Raw genomic sequence first — 21,616 nt, forward strand, 5'->3', positions numbered from 1 at the left:
GAACCTGACAAGTGTTCACTGAAATTAAGCTTTATAAACATCTTAGTATTCCTGGCTCCAGAGAACACCTGCTAGATGGACCGGCTTTCGGACCAGGCACAACATATGACTTTCTGCAATCCAGTGAGAGCTATCTCAGCAAAAGGTTGTCAAACCTAGAACACTTTGAATTAAACATTTTCACTAGAAAAATGCTGATTTTACTGAGCCAAAATTTAATTTGTGAGGAGGTTTCCAAAAAAAAGCTAAATCTCACAAAAAGTCAATGAACCATATACATAGGTAATATTTTTCCCTCATTTCAGGACTGAAATGTACTATGCTTCCCCCCCCCCTTTTTTTTTTAAACTATAATGGACTGTTTTACATTAAGCCAGTATTTTAAAATTACAGTTCTGCAGTCATCTTTGCCTGTTTAAATGTTTGGATGCAGCCCATGAAGATTAATCTATTTTGTGCTGAATTAACAAGCACAGGCTTGCGAGTTCATCTCTCATGCACTCAGTGAGGTTTCTACCATAACAGGAAGCTTCTCTTCTGAGCTACTTGGTTGTAGTGGAGTAAAGTATCAGTAGAGAGAGATTAGAAAAGATATCTACTGTTCTTATTTACTCAAAACAATGTATGTTAGAACGGTCTGAGCTGGAAAGGCTGGAGATCCAAAGCACCTAAAACTGTACTTCAAAATACTATGTAGCATGTGTCATAAAATAGTCATTTATCAGCCTTCGGTTTTCTGTATGCTTAATAAATACATATAAGTGATTTTAGAAACCAAAATTAAAGAAAGCTACAAAAGTTTTGCTTATAGAAGCATTTTTGCCTTGCAGAAACCATAGAACTTACTCTTGGATAAGGGAGACCACTAGTGGTGTTAAAAGCAGGTAAAAGCTTGTAGCCTAACTCCTTTGCCATGTGCAGAAGTTCACCACTGTACCACTGCATATATTCACCTTTTTCTTTCAGCATAATTGCCACTGAATGCCCACCTAGGAGACCTCTAAACACAAGAAAAAAAAGAGTTATCCACATCTCAGTAAGTGTATTCATCTCAACAGCAGTACAGCAATTTCTAGAATTCAGACTACTGTATAAATAACCGTGCTACGTTCACATAGGCTTGATTTTCAGAAATGCTGAGCAGAACCAACTCCACCTAAAATCACAGTGCGCTGCCAGTATTTTGGAAGTAATTTTTATCGCTTAGGACTGTCCTAATCAATAGAGGAATCACTGATTCATCTATACAGTTATTCTTGACTAACACCTTTAAAATTTTGCATAATAGCTTAAAATTAGCATGGTCTGATCCTGCTTTGAGCAGGTAGTTGGACTACAGATCTCTAGAGACCCTTTCCAATCTGAAATAACCTACGATCCTAAGTGAAACGTTGTATCTATTAAATCAATTATTGAACAGTAGCTGAGACTGTTTCCATTACAAAAAAAACCTACCACTACCTTGGCACACTTCACTTTTTCCCCCCTTTTCAATAAGAAAAGCTATGCCTGCAGGGGTAGATGGGGGCCAACTTGATTCATTTCTGCCTCACATTTTAAAGCCTTCCTTACAGCAGCTGTAGAATTATGCTGTCAAAGGAAGAACTGTATTAAACGAGGTGAAAACGCACAGAAATGCGCGCCTTACGGACATTAGCTAGAAAGCACATCTTTAAGAGTTCTGAAACCATAAAAATTACTCACCCGAGGACTCTTATGTTGGTTTCGAAGACTGATACAACTATGTCATTATCTAAATTAACATCTTTTATTACTTTTTTTACAGCCTCTTCAAACTCTCTGGTTTTATTTAACACCTGGAAAACAAATATAAGCAGTGTTCAGGTTCCAGCATAGCTAACAGTAACACTTAAGTACTACATAACAAATGCAACGGATTAAAAAAGGAAGCATTCAAGATGCCTTTGACTGATATTTGGACCCTGCAGGGGCATACTCTGATATATCGTGAACAGACAGTAATATTTCCATTTTCCTTGTGAGATACACGTGAGAGTAAGTGCTGTAAACAAACAACAACGTCACTGGGAACGCACAGCTCAGGGATGTTTGTCCCTTCCACTCCCAGATCCTGACTGCAGCACACGGCGACTCAGCAGGCTACAGGCTTCACCTACGCTAGCAGAGTGGCTGAAAAACAGCCTGCTCCGATACCCCTCTGATTTCAGAAAAGCTTCCTATCCACAGACTAGTAAATCCCATTCTAAGTTAGATGAATTTGTCTGAGCGGTCTTCGTCCTCCCACCAGTTTTCTCCCTTTGCCTGAAGCACAGCTTGGTCATTTCTTGCACATTTGCTTTCTCGTTGACATTCTTTTAGTTACATCAAGAATCTTTGTGACTTACTCAATTCCACAAATGTTAATCCTGCTCTAAGACCAGAGAAAAATAAATCACCATAACCCATTAGAGCATCTAGCAAAGACTTGAGAGTTGCAGGCTCCAAGTTGTCAACATTTGCAGGCCTGATTCAAATGAGTCTGGGTTATCTCACGGCAACATTATAAAGAGAAAAGTCATCAGAGAAAGAGTATCATATGATTCACATCCCAAACCAGCACTGTTAGGATTTTCAAGACTTTTAAAAAGTTGTTTGCTAGGAATAGCAAATAGTAAAAAGCCATTCCTAGTTTCCCATTTTATAATGGTGAAATACGCCAACGGGACTAAAAAAATCTAACAAAAAACAGTTCAATAATCATAGGAGTCCTTTAATAAGAGACAGAATGTGAGGAACTTGGCAATGTTTCCTGGCAAACACTTCCAGGGTTACATTTTTTATAATATACATTCAAGTGCATACATTCAAGTGCACACAAATTCATCCATGAAACATTTGTATGTACGCTTTAAGAACATAAATAATTCTGCAGGTATTAAGAGGTGTTTGCCTGTAAGTCTTACAACCTTCCTCTTTCAGGAAGAAACTACATAAAGACAACACTGTTTTATAAAATGCCTAGTCAGCATGTTCCTTTAAATTATAACGGGAGGCAAACTCACATACCTTTTTATTTTGTTGTAGAGCCCAAGAAAAACAAGAGAAGAAAATGTCAATGAACTACCAAGGAACTGTTCTAGTATTCTCTTTGCAATGAATTCCAAACACCACCATCGCAGCACTTGGAAGCTCTTACAAGCAATAGCCACTTTTAACAGATGGCTAGAAATCAAAGGTGAAGTAAGATTAAATTGTCTTATATAAAATAGAATGCTTAACAAAATAGAAAGCTAAAAAAGAAGCTGGAACAGCAGAAAACAAGTCATTGTTTTAGCAAAGTTTATCAACAGATTAAACCTACCACAAGAGTGTCCAAGGTATCAATCAAGGTCAGTGAAAACCTATGAAATAAAAATTAGAACAGATTTATTATTTTAAGTCTGTATGTTTGAATTAATTTTTTAGTAATAAGCAATACCATTGAAGAGAATTAATTTAATTCCCACAGATCATCAGCTACTAAAAACTTAGTTTTATACAGTACATGTTTAATATCAGAATTAACACTGCTTGTATTAAGCCTCTTCCCCTTGCTAGGGACCAAAATAGGAGTCGACTGGAATTAGTTATGATTAAATAATAAATCTTTTATTTACTACAAAGATTTCAAAGTTCGTGCAAGTAAATTAGTTTTTTATTCCTTGTCTCCAACCAAATGCTACTGATACTGACTCTGAAAACAGATCCAAAAGAATGGTTCAAAGTCTTTTTCCAAATCCTTTTTTTTTAAATGACAAATGTTGACTTACTAAGTGTAATAATAAAAAGGGTTATTTATTCAGGGAGATTAAAGAATCATCCACTATCAGAAATTATTCTATCTACTTAAAAGAAAGCTGTGATTTGTTGCAATCAATAAAGAAATATTCTAATGCACACTCAATGATGATGCCTTGCTAAGGTGAAAGCTACAATACAGCTAAAAATGTCCGCTCAGTGTTGACTGAGACAAAAAAAAAGAAAAGCAAACTCAGTGTTGGCATTATTGGTGAAAGGATAAAGAAAACACTGCTATTTTGTCATCAGACTTCTGTGTGGGATATAATGGAACAGAAAAAAGTATGAAAAATGAGCAATACGGATGCTTGACAGGATGTAGCAACTTCTGTACTAGGAACAAGCAAACATACCAGCACTCCAGCCTGCAAAAGTGACAGCTGAAGTGTCATTAGATGAAGATTTTAAAATTCCACGCGGCATGAAGTGACTGAGAAACTGCTATTCACATTTTTTCACAGTAAATTTTACCCGGTGCCACCCAGCACTAGCAAGTGGCAGGCTTAAAATAAAATAAAATTAAAATTTTTTAGAAAACTTTTTCCATAAAAAAAGAACGTCAAGTCAGGGAACTCGCTGCAACAGGTAGCTTTGGCTTTAGAAAAGCCAAACTCTTACTTGGATTTGAAAAAGATTAGACAAAAATCTGTGGAATAAAACCCCACAATTGGCCTTTAAAGAGGTATCACCCCGTGCTCAGCTGCACTTGGATCCGTATCGTTTGCCTGTTCATTTCTTCTTCTTTAGGCATGTTACAGGGCACACAGCTGTAGATAGCGTACCCAGCTGCGTGGGCCTTCAGCCTAACCCAGTACGATCGCTCTTATATTAAGAAAGCCGTAACACACATAAAGGAACTTACAGAATCCATAAGTAATACTACTGAAATTGAAATTTTTGGAAACAGTCACCCCTGTAATCATTGAATGGTTAGCAAATGCCATGAATTTTAAAAAGTGCTTGGCATCTGAGACACCATAGACATTAGCCTGCGCACGAAAACAACCAAAATTCTACTTAAGTGGCCACGTACTACCACTTTAATATTATAAGATATGACATTGTGTCATTATGTGAGACAGACTAACTAGTGACTATGTGTAACAATGCATAACAAATACACCATTTTTCCCACATAGTGAGGAAGATTATGTACTGCACAGCTATAGAAAAGGCTGGTATGCATACCTGCATACACGCTCCCTGGCCCTAGACTGAAGTAGAAGTGATTGAGCCATCTCATCCTGGGAATTTTTTCTTTCTTTTTTTTTTTTTCTTTTTCTTTTTTTTTTCTTTTCTTTTCTTTTTTTTTCTTTTTTTTTTTTTAACTACACTGTGATTGCAAGAACATAACTGATGAGGCATGTAACAACTACTACATAAGACACTTGATAAACATTTAAATAGCATATATGCAAAAAATACTAATATATTGCTCAAGGCAATTCAGAAAGATATTTTCACTCAAATGATATTAAAAAGAATGCGTGACCAGGATTAAAAATAAAATTTCTTGAGATTTTTCTTATCAGTCACATCTCCCAACAGCAGTATCTCCAGTATCAGTATCTCCAAGGTCAATCCACGTGATTTTAAGTAGATGACAGGATTATATTTGAATCTCTAGACTAAGGAACTTTTCTATGTAACAAAAATAACCAATATGACATGCTCAATAGCATACAGCGAATTAGGAATAGAGTTTAAGAACTTAGGTTCTGATTACCACTGTTCTGCTCAAGGACACAAAGCAGCGATACCAATACAAAAAAGCAACAGCTCTTTGTATTTGCTCTGCAAACAAACTGCGCACATACAGGCACCATTTCATACCAAAAAAAAAAAAAATCTCAAAACAATTACGAACATATTCATAATAATTCAACTTTGTCTTTGACCATTTAATTTGCCATGGAGAGGGGAAAAAAAAAAAGTACCTTAAACCCACACCTTGCCCACTCCAAAACATCAAAAAACATTACTTTGTATTATAAGCCATCTTAGGAGAAAATTTAGCACAAATTTCCAGCTTTGAGATAATGGTTTCTACAGCACAAAGGCTCATGCTACCACAACTATAATAACACTTCCTAATTTCAGCTGTGCAGAACAGTAAGCTGTTAACTCCTGTAATGCCTATTTAGCGACCAAAAGTACTAACGCCATAACATGAGCTCACACTGGAAAGGTTTTGTTAACATATAAACTTGCAGAATGACAGTTAAATCTGTCTTTGGCTCTCATTCACTGATCACCAGTCAATTCTCTTCTTCTGATTAAGGAACAATTTCAAGTCAGTTAATGTCATGGGAGGAAATAAAAGATTTCTGCCTAACTTCTTTGAAGTTCACAATTACTGTTCTCTTTCCAAAAGCTTTCCCCGCCCCCCGTAACAGAATTTGAGACACGTCTACATTTTTCAGTGCACCCACAGAATTTCAATAAATAAGTTCTTTTTCAACTGATATATTCAGAAGCAAGTTCTGTAGTCTGCAAATTGTGCTAAGATTCCTAGTTGTTTATATCAGACAGGAACTGTTTCAAGCACTAACTTTCCCAAGGCATCGTCTACGTCCCCTCGACTCGGTTCCTGACCCCGCACTCGTCCACGACAAGTTAAAGGCATGAGTTCGTCAGCTGGATAGGCATGTTCCTGTAGGGAAGCAAATGAACAAGCAGGTGAATAAAGTTGCAACTTTTATAGCCATTTCATTAAATCTTCATAGTTCATTAAAAGAAAGCCTATATTTCAGAAAAAAAAAGTACAACCAGCTTACAATAATTAAACTGTGAACACAGCAATGAGACCTTGTTCTCCTCCTCTTTCTTGCCCATCTTCCAAAGAAGTCTGGACCAACTAATGGTCTACACCACAACCCAAAAACGACCAATTAATCTGATCACCAATTAAATCAGTTGTTTCCTGCAAAAAGGCACACACAAGATTTCCTACAATGTTTCTTAGGCAGAGATTATCTCAAAGATGAGCTTAAGGCTTAAAACTAAACACAGGCATCAGGAACTGGCTGACACTTCACAGAAAATGAATGGGAGTTGGACTTTACATTTGGAAACATTTCCAAAACAACTTAAGTAACTCAGTCACAGTTGGTGACAAATAAGAGAACTCACTTAGAAGTTAAAATAATAAAACATTGGTAAATCACTATGTAATATATAGGAAAGGGTCACAGTCACACATTTTAAAAAAAAGCCTGTGAAGACTGAGCCTTGGGCAAAAAATTTTTAGAAAAGTGACACTGCAGATTGCTTCTTTCAGAACTGTGGAAAAGTAACTATGACTTTTATTAAAAAGTAGCAAAGCAAGTTGCCTAGTTGCATAGTAACATTATTTATTTCTCTTCACTCAGGCAGAAATAACAAAAGGGTCACCATTGCCTAAGTCAAACATATCAAACAAGATGCCTATTCTTACTTCCAAGCAGTTCAGCACAAGTTTTGTAGTTTTAAACTACCAAAATGGGGAATCAAAGGAAATACGTACAAATATAAAAACTCATTATTGTGAAATACGAGAGGTTTACTGTAAGAGTTGCCAATGTCATTAAGAAAGATAAACCTTAGGTATATCTAACTTCAATTATCACACAAAAAATCGCCTCTGTTAGAAGCCTGAGGTGAGAGACCTGGGCTGGGGGGTGGAGTGCCTCTCTTTTGGTTCCATCAGGAAACAGATGCATGGTAACTAATATGCTACGATTCCCAATTACAGACACTGAATTTGGGAAAACAAAAACAAAACAAAAAAAACAAAAAAAAAACATCCTTCCAAATACAGATCAACCATGGAATAAAGCAGAAAAGGAGGAATGTTCTTCTGCTAATAAACAGCTCTTACAGCAATTTCTTTTGAAAGTGATGATCCGTTTCCCTATCACTCCCCCCACCACGTATTACAGTCTTTGCACAATTCTTTGTCCTCATCGAGTTCTACTACAAAAGCTAGAATCTGAATCATTCAAATATAGTCTGGGTATTTCTGACTATCTACGAAAAGTATTCAGAAAAAAAACAGATCAAAAGACTACAAGGCAAAAGCAATACCAAAGTTAAGATCACTGGCTTAAACTATGGAGAAAAAAAAAGATGATTAAAAATTCTGGAGAAGATTAACTTTTTAGTCTTCTTTCCTTCTTATTTTTTACTCTAACTTTTTTAGTCTTAAAATATCATAAAGGAACTAGAAACATTTTGAAAAATAGAAGTTTACTTAGTCTCTTTATTGGGTTATTGAGTCAAGTGATTTCCTAAACTTGTAACTCTTCCAGTTCAAGTAACCTCAAAGGGAATACAAAGATGTTAAATATAACTTATGGCACAAATGTTACAATCAACGTTTCTGGAAAATATCCTACTGTAGCTCAATGGATATTCTGGAGTTTCTACACATTCTGATAGAATGGATCATCATATTTCTTAAGGTCAGGACTATAAATTCATAGCAGCATTTTATTTGAAAAAAGAAAAAGGTTGCATTGCTATTAGTGCTGTATACCACAAAATACTTTCTAGCCTAATGTGAAAGACATGTTCAAATATTCTTTCTGAGAGTAAAGAAAAAACCCTATTTATCAGAAATACTGTTGAAAAACAAATGAAAAAAAAAAGCAGCTTTCTGCTCATTCCTGCTAAGGACTGAAAAAAAAAAAGACTACGGAGGTTTCCCCCCTTGCAGGTCAACATGAATTTTGAGTCTTCTAGCTACTCATGTCTCAAATATGTATTAATAGAAACTGAAAATCAGCTGTCTGTTTCAAAAGCAACCATAAAAAATACTTCATTTTCTTGCTGTTGGAGTAAGTCTCATACTCTAATCTTTTCTTAGACTTTAAACAAACATGCCACATTTCTCTATTTGATTAGTGTTCAAGCATACGTGGCAAGTAAATATCCTTTTGGCTTCTAAGTTTCCAGGATAGCTGAAGTCATTCTTCCCCTTCATCTAGAATTTTGTTCCTACAGATGCAGCAAGGTATCTAACTAGTTCCTAATTTATCACAACAAACAGACCCTTCCTACCTGCACGAAACTTTTTGCCCAACTTTGCCAAATAGCCACAGGTTTTTACTTCAGATAGTTGTGAGAAGTGGACAAAGCTAAGCATTTCTAAGGAATCAGGTCCCAAGCAATAAGCCTCAAATCATCGCTAAGCAGCCTGATGTCAAGTTAAGATGTCAAAAGCAAGAGTTCAGGCTTAAAAAAAAAAGAAGTCAACTGCACCAATTTTCCATCTATTAATTCTATAACTCTCACACACTATAAATAAGCAACTCACATGCTCCACTAGCTTTTAAGCCTCGTGAGCTAAATCATAAAACAGAAATTGGGACATGTGGCAAGATAGTTTCAGAAGACAGCAGTTTGTCATGTGGGAACTGGTGCAACTTGGGGAAAAAAAAAGGTCGCTGCTGCAACAGTTGCAAAGAACATACAAGAAAACCTGTCAACATAAACCTGGTAAGAATAAATATTTTGTATTTTCCACATCTACAGTTTCTCCTCAGAAAGGTATTGCTGATAGTGTACTTGAAATTAACTGTCACTCAAGGAAAGCCAGTCTACCTTTAGGTACAACAAATTCTTTATTCTGGAATACATCTAAACTAAGCTAACATATTTCAAGGTTGATTAGATTGCAGAACATGAGCACACCTGAAAGAAACCACAAACTGTTTCGCACAGAAAATCACAAGCCACATTAAAAGAAATCATAGCATGTGCCTCACTGTCATATGACAGCCGTGTATTTAGAAGAGGGGATGTACTGTAGACATGAAAAAATCCCCTTTTTGTTCAGATCAAATATTACTGGTTCGTAAAAGAGCTACCAAACTGTATCCAACTTATCTTACCACAGGAGACACATATTACATATTTGAACTTTTGTTCAAGTTTTGACAATTTGGAATTTCAAACCAAAATGTTTACTGCAGATGAAAAAGTGCTCATACTCTAATGTGAAACAAACCAGTTTGAGGAAAGATCAGGCCCAGATTAACAGTTACTGTTGGCAATTTCAAGCTACCACTGCTCTTCTTGGAAGCAGTATCTGAATGATCTTACTTATTCTAGCTTTGTTCTTCCACTCACACCTCCTTGCTATTCCTTCAGCATGTTCTGTAGGTTGCTTTCCCTCCCATGTCAATAATAGCAAACAATTCTGAAAAAAATAAGCAAATACTATTTTACTTACCATATAATTGGTATATGCATGATCAAACATTTCCAGCACTTGGTTTCTAAAATAAGAAATTTTAGAAACAATTAGCAGTCTGCCTCAGAATATCCCTTTCACATGCCAATCTTAACACAGTAAGCTGTACTATACTGAAATCTATATATCTGAAAATCAGTAACAGGTTCACTGCTAACGCACTCTGATCAAGCAAATGAAATAAGCAAATGTAATAATTTCTCCTGAATCAGTTACTTTCAGTCTCTGTAGTTAAAAGAAAAAAAAATACATATATATCTCTTCAACTAACATGAAATTAAGTGTTTCATATGTGGGGACTCTATTCAGCTTCCTGTGCTTCCTCTTGAACAGCTGTAGATGTCACCAACACATCAAAGCTAGTAAAACTAGAGATGGAATACATTCCTTGCTCAGCAAAAAACAGCAGACAGAATTACATTCTTGTAATCATCAACACTAAAACCAACTGATAGAGCATAAATTCCGATCTATGATTTGAAAAAGCGTTACCACGCATACCTCTTCCTTGCATCTGAAATCATGGCAAATAGATCAAAAACCCTTGTATGTTATAAAAAAATATTTTACGTGTTTGAAAAGCGGTCAAGGTGAGAAATGCTACTATATAAAATAGCACTACTTTGGGGGATATTTTTTCTTTTTTGAGAGTCGGAGAGTAGTGCTTCCCATCATACCGAACTGTTTCACTGAAAGGCCCCACTAGGCAAAACAGCGTGCTAATTTCTAAGCTAACATCAACCTAATTCACAATCTCCAAAGATGAGACTGAACATAAAATGAGATAAGAACATAATTCTATTCCAAATATCTGATTCAGTTCAGTGACCTGGAAATTTAAAAAGTAATTTTAACTTACCAAATCTATTAAGGAACTCATCTAAAGAACACAGTATTACACCTTGTGATGCTTTTTTTTCAGGCACTTTACTGACTCTACCTAGTCTGTAGTTCTGTGATCTGTTACAGCACACAAAACCCCAGGGCTCTGCACAAGAGCGCCAGGTCCAGTTGCATGACTGAACTAAGGACACTACATTCAGTGTAGTTCATACATCGTTCAAAAAAGAAAAAGGGTTTTTTTTTTTCATTTCTCTATCTATAGGTATAAAGCTTGTTCAGAGAGAATTCTGTGACTGATATGACCTAGCCAATTATACAAATACACAGATCACCTACCATTCATGAATGACCCAGCTTCAAGCCCCCACAATATCAATATACACAGTGGAAACAAAGCACTTGCATATATTCCCGGGGCATCAGAGGACATGCTGGGCACAAGTCATGGGCACAAACATTTCAAACCAATCAGTGAATAAAGTTTAAACTTCTGTTGAAGTCACTTGAGCAAAGCATACAGAATATCATATATTCCAAGTATTCAGAGATCCTGGGGAGGAGGAGGCAGAACAATAATTGTAAACATTATTAAATATGGACTTTTATCTAATGATTGACAATTGTGGAAGTCTCCAGTGTCTCTCCAATAGACTTTTTGTTTTTGCGTCTCCATCCTGCATGATGGTGATGAAACTGTCCCAATACCAGACCGAAATCATGACATACTCGCTTACACGCCTGCTTCAAAACCCCTTGCTCTGTGCAGGCAAATGCACCTTCTGTCACTGGCACTGCAGTCCTCACCCTTCAATTAAAACCCCTGTCAGGAGACAAGCAGCTTCTTACAAGCACATAAACGGGCGACCGATGCGATCTACCTCGCTATGTTGGGCAAGGATACACACAAACATTTACCCTTTTTGAGGGAGTCTCCAACACTGCCCTGCTCCGGAGACCCGGCTGCGAGACTTACCCCCGCCCGCGCGCGCCCGGCCTTACACGCGAGCCCCGGCCGCAGGTTCCGGGGGGCTCCGAGCCGCGCCGGCCGGCGGGGACGCCCCAAGGCCCCCAGGGCCGGGGCAGAGCCGCGCCCCGGCCGCCCCGGCACGGGCAGCTGCCCGGCGCGGCCCCGCGCAGGCCGCAGGAGCCGCCGCTCGCCGCCCAGGCCCGGCCACCGGCCCCCTCCCGGCCCCGCCGCCGCCGCCGCGCTCACCCCAGCCGCCGCTTCTCCTCCTTGCTCATGGCTCCGGCGCCCGGGGCGGCCGCCAGCACGGAGGAGGCCGAGAGGAGCCCGAGAGCCAGGAGCCTCCAGGGCCGCCTGCAGCGGGGCGCCGGCTGCGCGCTGCCCCGCTCGCGGCCAGCAGCTCCGCTCATGGCGGCGGCCGCCTGCCCCTCCCGCTAGGCCCGGCGCCGGCCCATGGCGCGCACTGCCCGCCCCTCGCCGCGGCCCCAGGCGCCGACGCGCAGGCGGAGCGGAAGCCACCGGCCCGCCGCGGCCCGGCCCGGCCCGGCCCGGCCCGACCTGCCGCTCGCCTGTGGCGTAGCCAGGGAAACCGCCTCGCGCCGCCGCTTCCGCCCCGCCCCGCCGCGCACGCGCCGCCCCGCCGGGCCAATGGGAGCGCGCCGCCTGCCCGCCGCCGTCCGCACGCGCCCGTCACGTGACCCCCGGCGCCGCGCCGCGCCGCGCCTCGCGCGAGTGCGACGTGGACAAAAGGAGGGGCGCCCCCCCCACACCCATACACACCCACCCTCGGCGGTGCGGGAGCGCTAGGCGCATGCGCGGCAGCGCCCGGACTACATCTCCCAGCATGCCCCGCGCGGCGCCGGGCACCGCCCGCTGGGGGGGGGGGAAGGAACCCCCCCCCATCCTGTTACTGAGAATGAAATAATAAATAAAACCGTCCGGACTGCAGTAGTGGGAAGGAAGAGCTTATTTTATTGTCGTTATAAGCGGTTATTACAAAGTTGTACGCGAGATACGCCGCCTTTCCGGTCGGGCAACCGCAGGGCCTGCGACGGCAAGGCCGCGGGGCGCCATGCGGAAACGCCGCTTTCCTCCTCAAAACGCGGCGCCAGCCCCCTCGGGCCGGAAAAGATCCTTTATTATTGCTGTGCCTAGTTTACAAAACCGGTGCGTTCGTTGCCGATAATTTGTAGGAAACCTCGAGCAAGCTACAAAAATCCCTGCCCCGCGGGCGGCCTTGTTTCTCAGCGCCGTGGCCTGCCGGCACCCGAGCGGCGGCGGCCTCGGTAGCGCCCGCGGTCCGTGTCCCCTCCTCGCTAAGGAAAAGCAAGTGCCACTGAACCGAGGGGAAACCAAAGACACGGGCACAAAGGCAAAAAAAAATCCACCCCCTAGCAGCGATCAACTTAAATTTGCAGAAGGCGGGGGGGGGGGGGGGGGGGGGCCGCAGCTCTTCCAGCGTTTTCCTGTCCAACGGCTCAGTTATTAAGTATGCAGAGAAAAACACTTCCCCAGGTCTAAGTCTGCCACAGGAATAACTCGGAAAATGACTCCGATGAGAATGGTTATGCTAAGTCCTTTTTGCACTGCATGTGTGCAAGATACATCTAATTCATGTAGTTAGTGCTAAATAGCTTTAGCGGAACAACGCTTTTTTTTTTTTTTTTTTTTTTTTTTTGCGGAGAATAACGGTTGCTGTCCTACTGTTCCCCTCTCGTACATAACTCCACATTCAAAATATTCATGTCCCATCATCCACGACATGGCTAAAATGCTGCTGCTGATTAGCTATAAGGCGCATATGCTAAATTTGAAGTCACTTGTGTTCAGTACCAATTAGAAATAAAAGCAACGATTTATAGCAAGAAATTAGCTGACAGAGGTTTGTGTGTGTGTTTGCAGATGAGTGTTTTCATATTAAATACAAGGAGGGTGCTATTCAAAACTACTTTTGCAAGGAAAATGGATATGATGTCAAAGTTTGTGTACCACAGGAGGGCTTTAGGAATAAATAGCAGTTGCATTTATTTTACAATAGTGACGTTCCAGTTGGTCGAGTTACTCGACAGCTTTCCACCCTTACGCAGTAATATTTGCCTGTTCCTCTAGTGTCACTGCTCAGTTAGTATTACATTATATTTGATGGCATTAAATAATACACTTTACAAAGTTAGTTAAAGTTAAATGCCAACAAATATCAGGACTCTGTTATTTTGCAGGACTCTTGGGATCTCACTATTTCTTCCCATCTCTTTATGGGTGCAATTCTGCAGTCCTTACTTACTGTATTTATAATTAATCTTAGATGTCTTGGACTGCATTTCATTTATTCAAAATAGTCTGAAACTCTAGGCCAGATTTTGAAGGTGCCTTAAACCGATCTCTAAAGTGCATGGCTAGTTTGTATGCCCAGTTTAGTAAAATACTATTTTTCACTTCCAAGCTTGCCTGTGCACAAAGTCTTTCTGTGGCGTGTGCAGATAATGCATATATGCAACTTTGTGCATAGATCACAATTTGCTCTTGTCGATGATAATATACTGCAAATGAGAACAGTACGTCTCATTTTAGTAACTGCTTCTGAAATGTGATTCTGCCCTCCAAAATCTAAGTGAATAAGCCTTATGCTTTATGCTTCAATGAATATCTGTTTTAGTGATTTTATACTATGAGTACAGTATTTCATAATTATTGCAATTTACAGTGTAGCTTATGCACCTAAAAGCCATCACCAGGGCCTATGAAACTGGGGTGATGTAACCAAAGTCAGTAAGAATGCACATGGCAAGACTCTTAATATTATGTATTAGATAGCAGTAAGTGATTATATTTTATGGTGGGAAGTACGACAGAAAGATGCTACCTAATGATTAGGATTATCGTAAACATTCTCATCTTTCCCTCCAATAAAGTAAATAAAACAAAACAGCTGTAAAGTGCTCTGGAAGGCTAAATAACCCAGAAGTGCAGAGTGGGACTGAGAAACCTGCTCCCATGTTTTTCCCATTTTAAATACCGCAATAAGAAAAAAAAAATCAGAACACTTCCTTGTCTTTCATATCTGTCAATACTTTAAAATCATTAAGCAGTTTCCAGAGTTTGTATACAATGTGGCTTATGAGCATTCTACCAAATTAACTATTCGGTTCCTGTCTAACTACTAAAAATGTTATTTGTTTCCTGTATACTGCATGCAAATACTAAAAGCATCCTTGAATAACAACTTATGTATCAACCACCCAAGAATCATAATGCTGCTGTCAAATCCATGCATTTAAAAATCATGAGCTAGTCCCTCCTAAAGAAACTAAAAACAGTGAAGTTGTTATAAAAAAAGAAAAAAGTTTATAGCTAGGGGGCAAGTTGCTTTTGAAGCATTCAGTGGTCACACTTTCAAACTTTTTTCTATAACCATAAAAGGCAGCAAATTTTAAGTGACAGATGAGGTTCCCAAATAGTAAACTGATTTTAAAGAGCAAGGGCTTTAAGTGAAAGGAAACTAATCATCTGTCACTTAGGAAGGGATTTGTCACAAACTGCAAGAGTTGGAAACACCACATTAGAGTCTATCATCTCCTCCAGCCCTGACTTAAACTAGTATTCATGATTAATGAAGTGTTACTGAAGTGGATAAATCCTAGAGGGATGGACTAAAAAATGCTTGTTATTCTTCAGAATTTTGCTGTACAGAATTATCATCTTCCCTGTTTTTTTCTGTGAAAATCTCTTCTGCGCCTTTAATTTCAGCATGTGAAGATGATTCATCTGTTGGCTTCCCTTCACCCTCACCAGATTCAGCATCTCCTGTGACCTGGATGGCGCTAACTTTGCCCTGCTCCAGCACGGAAGCAACTGGCACATCTGTCGGTTCTGTTCTTGGGTCTTGTGTTTTCAAAATGGGCACTTGTGTTATGTCTGGATTTGCAGCAGTATTAGAAAAAAAGCTCTCAGTCCCTTCTTCCACTGGGGCACTGTGACTATTCCCTGCTCCCCTTTCCTCCACAACTAATCTTTTGTCTTCAGACATGTTCTCAGTGTGTTCCTCTGGTTGCAGTCCGCCGCTCTCACAGCTTCCCACGCCTGTGTACCAAACGCTTTGGTTGATCTCCATTTCTTTCTTTACCTCTTGAGGCGTATCAGAGATTTCCACCAACCATTCTGCTTGTGCCACATTGCAGGCCCTCTCCAGCACTTTCGCTAAATTCGTACCGTCTGCCCCTGAACTGGATGGAGATAACTGGTCCCCCTTGAGCTCTGTGCACTCTACATCTCTGTTCATCATCTGGTTTACTTGACTTTCTGCTGTAATAATTTTTCTCATCTCGTTATTCCCATTATCATGCTCCTGCAAGTTTAAAGTCTCACACTCACAAATCTCTTCAGTGTCATCACTTGGAGTACCTGTTGGTAATTCAACTGTTGCCATCAGCAAACTCCTTATCTCATTCACATCATCAGGAGGTTTATCACTCTTTTCTTCTGATTTGCTTTCTTTTTCAACATTATCTCCAAATCCTCCTTTCACTGTGTTTTCATTCTGTGAAGTAACCCTTTCCTCAGCGCTCTCTCCTTGGGCCTTGCTTTCTTTTTTGCTATCCTCTCCAAACCCTACTGCATTTTCACTCTGAGGCAACTCTTCCATAATCCCTTCTTCTACCTGGGTTTCCTTTTCAGTAGTCCCTAAAATTTCTGCTTCTACTACATTATCATGTGGGGAAGTTAACTTTACCTCCGCAACTTTTTCCAGAACTTGGCTTTCTTTTTCTATGTCGGCTACAAGCTCGGCTTCTGTTGCCTTTTTACTCCCAGAAGTTACCGTTTTGTCCATTACTCCTTCATGTACCTTATATTCTGTTTCAGTGCTCGCTCCAAAATCTGTTTTCACCATAGTTTCAGTCTCAGAAGTTGCTTTTTCCTCGATGGCTCCTTGTTGCATTTTAAGTTCTTTCTCAGGGGGCTCCAAAAACTCAGTTTTCTCTGTATCTTCATTCTGGGAAGTTAATTTTTCCTCTGCAGCTTCTTGTTTCGTAGGAGTATGTGGAGGAGAATCCTGTTTTTCACTGATGTCTGCGATGATCACTTTTTCACTTGTGCTTGCCTGATTATCAGCCACATCGACAGGAACTACTGCCTCTTTCTCTAACGACTTTCCATCACCACGATCCTTCTCGCAAGAAATTTTTTCAGTCACAATGAGTGTTTCCTCACTTTGAGTTTCCGTATCTGATATTTCTGCTCCGGTGCTGGAAGGCTTCTTAGCAGGAGTGGTTTGAGCTGATCCTGAAGGAGTCTTCAAGTCAGTTAAACTGGACACGCTTTCGCAAGGCAAATTCAAGTTATCTTCAAAGAGGTTGTGTTTCTTCAGAGCGGCAGCTTCTTTTATTACTACGTAAAATGGAAAAAACAAACTGTTTTGAAAAAACTGACAGAGGTACATTGGAAGAAGGTACATTATTTTCCTGAGTTTCTAATGTAATGCATTCTAATGTTACAGATAATTATAATATTAATTTACCACTTGTTTTTGGTTTATATTCTATGTGTTTTGAATAATGGAACTTCCATCCATAGTGTAGTGGTTATCACATCTGCTTTACACGCTGAAGGTCCTCGGTTCAAGCCCCAGTGCAACCAGCACCAGGAAATCTTTGGGAGGTTGGACGAGATGATCTCCAGAGCTCCCTTCCAACCTTACTGATACTGTGATTCTGTAATACTGACCTAAGCCTGCCATTGCTGTAACAGAAAATTAGCAGAGGGTCCACAATGCATAAAGGTACTGCTTAAATGCAAAACTATTTACACTGAACGTATCAATAAAAGTGTGTTTATTATATTAATTATTATACTGAGATTTTGGAAGAGTAGTGCCACAAAGGGGCTATTAAAACTTCTTGTGGAATACAGAGGCTTGTCTTTTATCGTATTTACAGACAGACAGAAATGGGAGATACAAGTATTTTATTGCTATATACTACCAAGAATGGTTTTATTTTCTGACATAAAAACAGAGAGATCTGCAAAGCGTACTGCACTGGCATCAGTGATTTCCTGGAAAGTGCATCCAGCAGTACATTTTATTTGGGGAAATTCATTTTTACTGCCATTAGATGTCACCAGGCAAATACCTAATTCTGAGCATAACTTCACTCCTTGGCCCATGGAGTCAAGAAGAAATAAAGGTGGCATAATTATTTTGTTAGAAATCACTTTGAGTCACCAAGCTTAGTAAAGTTTCCGTACGGATTCAGATTTCTGGGCTTGCCACGCTTCTTTAATGAGCTGAACCAAAACAGGGAAGCATCCTAACTGTGAATCTTTGGGAAAGCCGGGATCTGCATCTGAAGTAGCCAGGTTAGGGCTCTCGAAAGCCCTGAAGCAAGAGCTCACAGGCCGCCCGTCTGAACGTTGTCGCTGTCACCTCAGAAGTACTCTTACCTTTCAGGGTTTCTTCGAGCAGTATCTGATACAAAATCTCTTCATAGACATTCTCTACTTGAATCACACTAGTGTAATCGGCAAAAATGAACTGTTCGTATTTCTGCAGCTCCTGTGCGGGCACACAAGAAAGGAACAGAAATTTAAAAAGTCACTACTGAGTGTCTTACTTCAACAGGGAACCTTGGAAATGCCATCTCCAAGTCTTGTAATGCTCCTTGCCATCTCTTGAGGTGAACTGTTTGACCTACGACTAAATGAACTATATATGTTCACAATTTATTATGCACTTATCAACAGTATTTCTGCACTACAGTTACATTTATAAGCACTACAGATCATTGCCATTTGCACTGTAATAAATAATTCTGGTATAAATAGCTGGTGAGGAAGCACTTCAGTCATTGTTTGTCCTGGGAGGCAAATTCACGGTGAGCATGGGAGATAACTGGGGTTTTGTTGTTTTAATAGACACGTAACATTTTTAGCTTACTGATTTATATGTAATAGTCTATGTCTAGACAATAATTGAGTCATTATCGCTAGCAAACTGCTTGGTGGTCTATAAAAAGTAAGTAAGTGAAGTGACCTCTGCGCACTTCTAAAAGAGGAGCCCTCACGCAAACACCTTCGTTGTTTTTCTCCTAGGAGGTCAAGGCTTGAAGGAGCAGGTAAACTATGCTACATGGTTGCTTCCAGAGCTGGCTGCTAATCTACACAGAGGCACAAATGCAAAAGGCTTCTGGGAAGCTTGCCCCATGTCTGCTTTCTCCATCCCTACCTAACAAGAGACAACATACGGGACTCCACTCTCCTGTATATTCAAGGTGGTGAAATGCTTTTGTCCCCTTTCTGGCTCCTATGCCTAGACACCATGTCTTGAAGGTACTGCTGACACTCTGCACACAGTAAAGACTATTATTTCACAGATACAAAAGAAAGCAGAATAACATGCAGAAGAGTGCAATTTTGAATATATTTTTTCAAATCATAAATTTTAATGATCCATCCTCAAAGACTCACAGGTGTAACTTGACAAAATATTTGTTTTTTCAATTGCTTTTAAAACCTGAAAAAAGCGAGAGAGGATCAGCACGAGCTCAGGAGCAGAGCAGACTAGGTGATAGCTTATAGCTGGGGGAACTGCTGAACATCAGCGAAACAAAAGGGCAGAGAGGCCAGGACAGTTTAGGGCACTAACAGGTACAGTGAAACTGCAAGCGGTTATGCACGCATGGCCTGCAAGAAGGCATGCAAGACGGGCTCCATGTGAAGCCCATGGCAAATCCGAGTGAAAAACTGTTTATTTTGAGCCAACTCTTTTGTTTTGAGGCAACGTGAACACAAGAACTGGCCCTTGATGTGGCAACACTGATTACATCTCCATGAAGATGAGACAGTTGGTGGCTGTTGCCCAAGCTGGCCCTCGGCATCGAAGGGAGACGTCAGGGGAGCTGCGTATGCTCACAGCGGATCAGCTGGGCTCCACGCAAGAGGAAAGCTCCCTCCTTGAGCAACCAAATTGCAGCATGCTACGACAGGCAGCCACAAGGACAGGCTCATAACCTAGAGTCATGACTGTCGGATGGAGAAGAGTCCAGTTTGAGGGGACTCCAGATCTCCGAGGAAGAAATAAAACCAGGAAGGGGCGCAGGTCCGCAACAATCGCTGAGAAATAAGGTTGTATATACAATTTCCCTGCTTCCTGAAATCTGCACTGGACTCCACATCTCCCATCCTGCCACATCAATGCACAAACTGGCAAATCTAAGTGTCATTTGGCCAAGCAGGCAGCCCCTCTATGTGACTCCCTGAGGGAAAATAGCTTTAGATACTTCAGGATTTACTGCCAAGGTGTTAATCCCTCCCTGCCTTTTATCATTCTCTGTTTAACCCCAGAACCGTAGTGTAACTTACTGGTTTGCATGTCGAAGCCAGTGTCTTCTGCATGGTAGGCAAAGTAATCTGTATCAGAGCTTCTTGAAATATCTTCTTCCGGACAGTGCTGCTGTCATAGTCATATTGCTGTCAAAAAGAGACAAAAAGAGAAACAAACCCATTTGCGTCTGGCGCTATTAATCATTAACAGGTTCTTGTTGACCTGTATCTGGTGACAGGCAAATCCCAAAATACATCACATTGCAGGAGCACTCAGGGTTTGAATTCTCATGCAGATTATTTCAGCTTTTGTAAAAATCCTGAGAGATCAGGTTTGGGGTGATTTTTTCCCTGTTTTTTTCTGCCTAGGCTAGAAGCAGCACAGTGATTGCTCTGGCAGGGATTAAAGCAGTACCTCTTCTGAGGCTAACTGAACTACTAGGGGCAGGCTAATTATGAAACTAATATAAAATGACTTGCCTACATCATCTCCATCTGATTTAATTGCAGTTAATTGCACATGTATACACTTTTACAGCTGTCTGCCCAGAACTAGGTTTTACCCTCCCAGTTATGAAGATAGTATCTCCAAAGTCGCTCTTACTGCTACTTCAAGTCATTTCCTTTAAATAAAAGGTCCTATTTTCCCACTGATTTTTCACTTCACATGGTCATCTATGCATCTGCTAAGTGCCACCAAATTGATACTTTCCACTCAATAGTAAGACATTTCTTCTTTCAAATACTGAACTAAATTCACGTGAAAGATATTCTCAGTTTCCTAAAAGGCAGGTTTTCCTGACCAAATGCTGCAATAATATTTACCTTCAACACTCTCAGCTTGACTTTTTCAATGGTGGTTGCAACTTTCGCTGGGTCGGCTTGGCGACTTGGAGAGAACAACTGCTCAAAAGTATAAACTGCATTTTCCATCAGCTAAGAATAACAATAAACAGTTGTTAAAGATCGAGGCTTATGAAACATAGTTTTCCAGTAACAGAAAATTCCTACATACATAAAGAAATATGATAAATGCAACTGTTAATTTAAATTGAATTTTTGAGAAAGTGAAATGGAGAAAGAATAATCTGCCTAAAATCAATAAATGTTTTCAGGTACTTAAAATGACTGTGGAAGGGGAAGAAAAGTCTTGTTTATTTTAGATTTCAACACTCTATTTTAGAATTGGAAAACAAAAAGAAGAGTATCTAACACTCATGGAAGAAAAGAAGTAAATGAAACAACCTCAACTTCTGTCTTAAGTTTAGAGTCAGGTCAATACCGGAAAGTGCTGCTGCTATAACTAAACAAATAGTAGTGTCACCAAATTTATTCCTTGGTTAGAGCATGGTGCTGCTAATGCCAAGGTTGCGGGTTCAATCCCCATACAGGCTACGTTGAGGGTTGGACTAGATGATCTCCAGAGGTCCCTTCCAACCTTACCATTCTGTGATTCTATG

The 21,616-nt window shown here is 40.3% G+C and overlaps 2 protein-coding genes across 8 annotated transcripts in view; both read right to left on the reverse strand.

Moving 5' to 3' along the window:
- EDEM3 (ER degradation enhancing alpha-mannosidase like protein 3) overlaps positions 1–12,262 on the reverse strand; it is a 32,807-nt gene extending 20,545 nt beyond the window's left edge. For 4 of the 7 annotated variants that reach the window (XR_009959073.1, XR_009959074.1, XM_062581196.1 and 1 more), the window contains exons 1-6: positions 12,090–12,262; positions 10,013–10,058; positions 6,351–6,451; positions 3,323–3,362; positions 1,705–1,817; positions 847–1,000 (exon numbers count right to left, since the gene is read on the reverse strand). Coding sequence is in view for 5 of the 7 variants with exons in the window: in XM_062581196.1 (XP_062437180.1) it covers positions 847–1,000; positions 1,705–1,817; positions 3,323–3,362; positions 6,351–6,451; positions 10,013–10,058; positions 12,090–12,250 (615 nt within the window). In the remaining 2 variants the exon portion in view is untranslated. Of the gene's footprint in view, positions 1–846; positions 1,001–1,704; positions 1,818–3,027; positions 3,184–3,322; positions 3,363–6,350; positions 6,452–9,787; positions 9,847–9,882; positions 9,980–10,012; positions 10,059–11,212; positions 11,314–12,089 lie in introns of those variants that run through there. The other 3 variants (XM_062581197.1, XM_062581198.1, XM_062581200.1) reach the window with 3 other exon arrangements.
- Positions 12,263–14,888: 2,626 nt separating this feature from the next.
- Positions 14,889–21,616, reverse strand: part of NIBAN1 (niban apoptosis regulator 1) — a 47,153-nt gene continuing 40,425 nt past the window's right edge. Inside the window, exons 11-14 of the mRNA XM_062581464.1 lie at positions 20,982–21,092; positions 20,196–20,303; positions 18,279–18,390; positions 14,889–17,225 (exon numbers count right to left, since the gene is read on the reverse strand). Of these exons, the coding sequence (XP_062437448.1) occupies positions 15,505–17,225; positions 18,279–18,390; positions 20,196–20,303; positions 20,982–21,092 (2,052 nt within the window). The 3' untranslated portion in view covers positions 14,889–15,504. The remainder of the gene's footprint in view (positions 17,226–18,278; positions 18,391–20,195; positions 20,304–20,981; positions 21,093–21,616) is intronic.

This window comes from Rhea pennata, chromosome 8, assembly GCF_028389875.1.
Source record: "Rhea pennata isolate bPtePen1 chromosome 8, bPtePen1.pri, whole genome shotgun sequence".
NCBI lineage: Eukaryota > Metazoa > Chordata > Aves > Rheiformes > Rheidae > Rhea > Rhea pennata.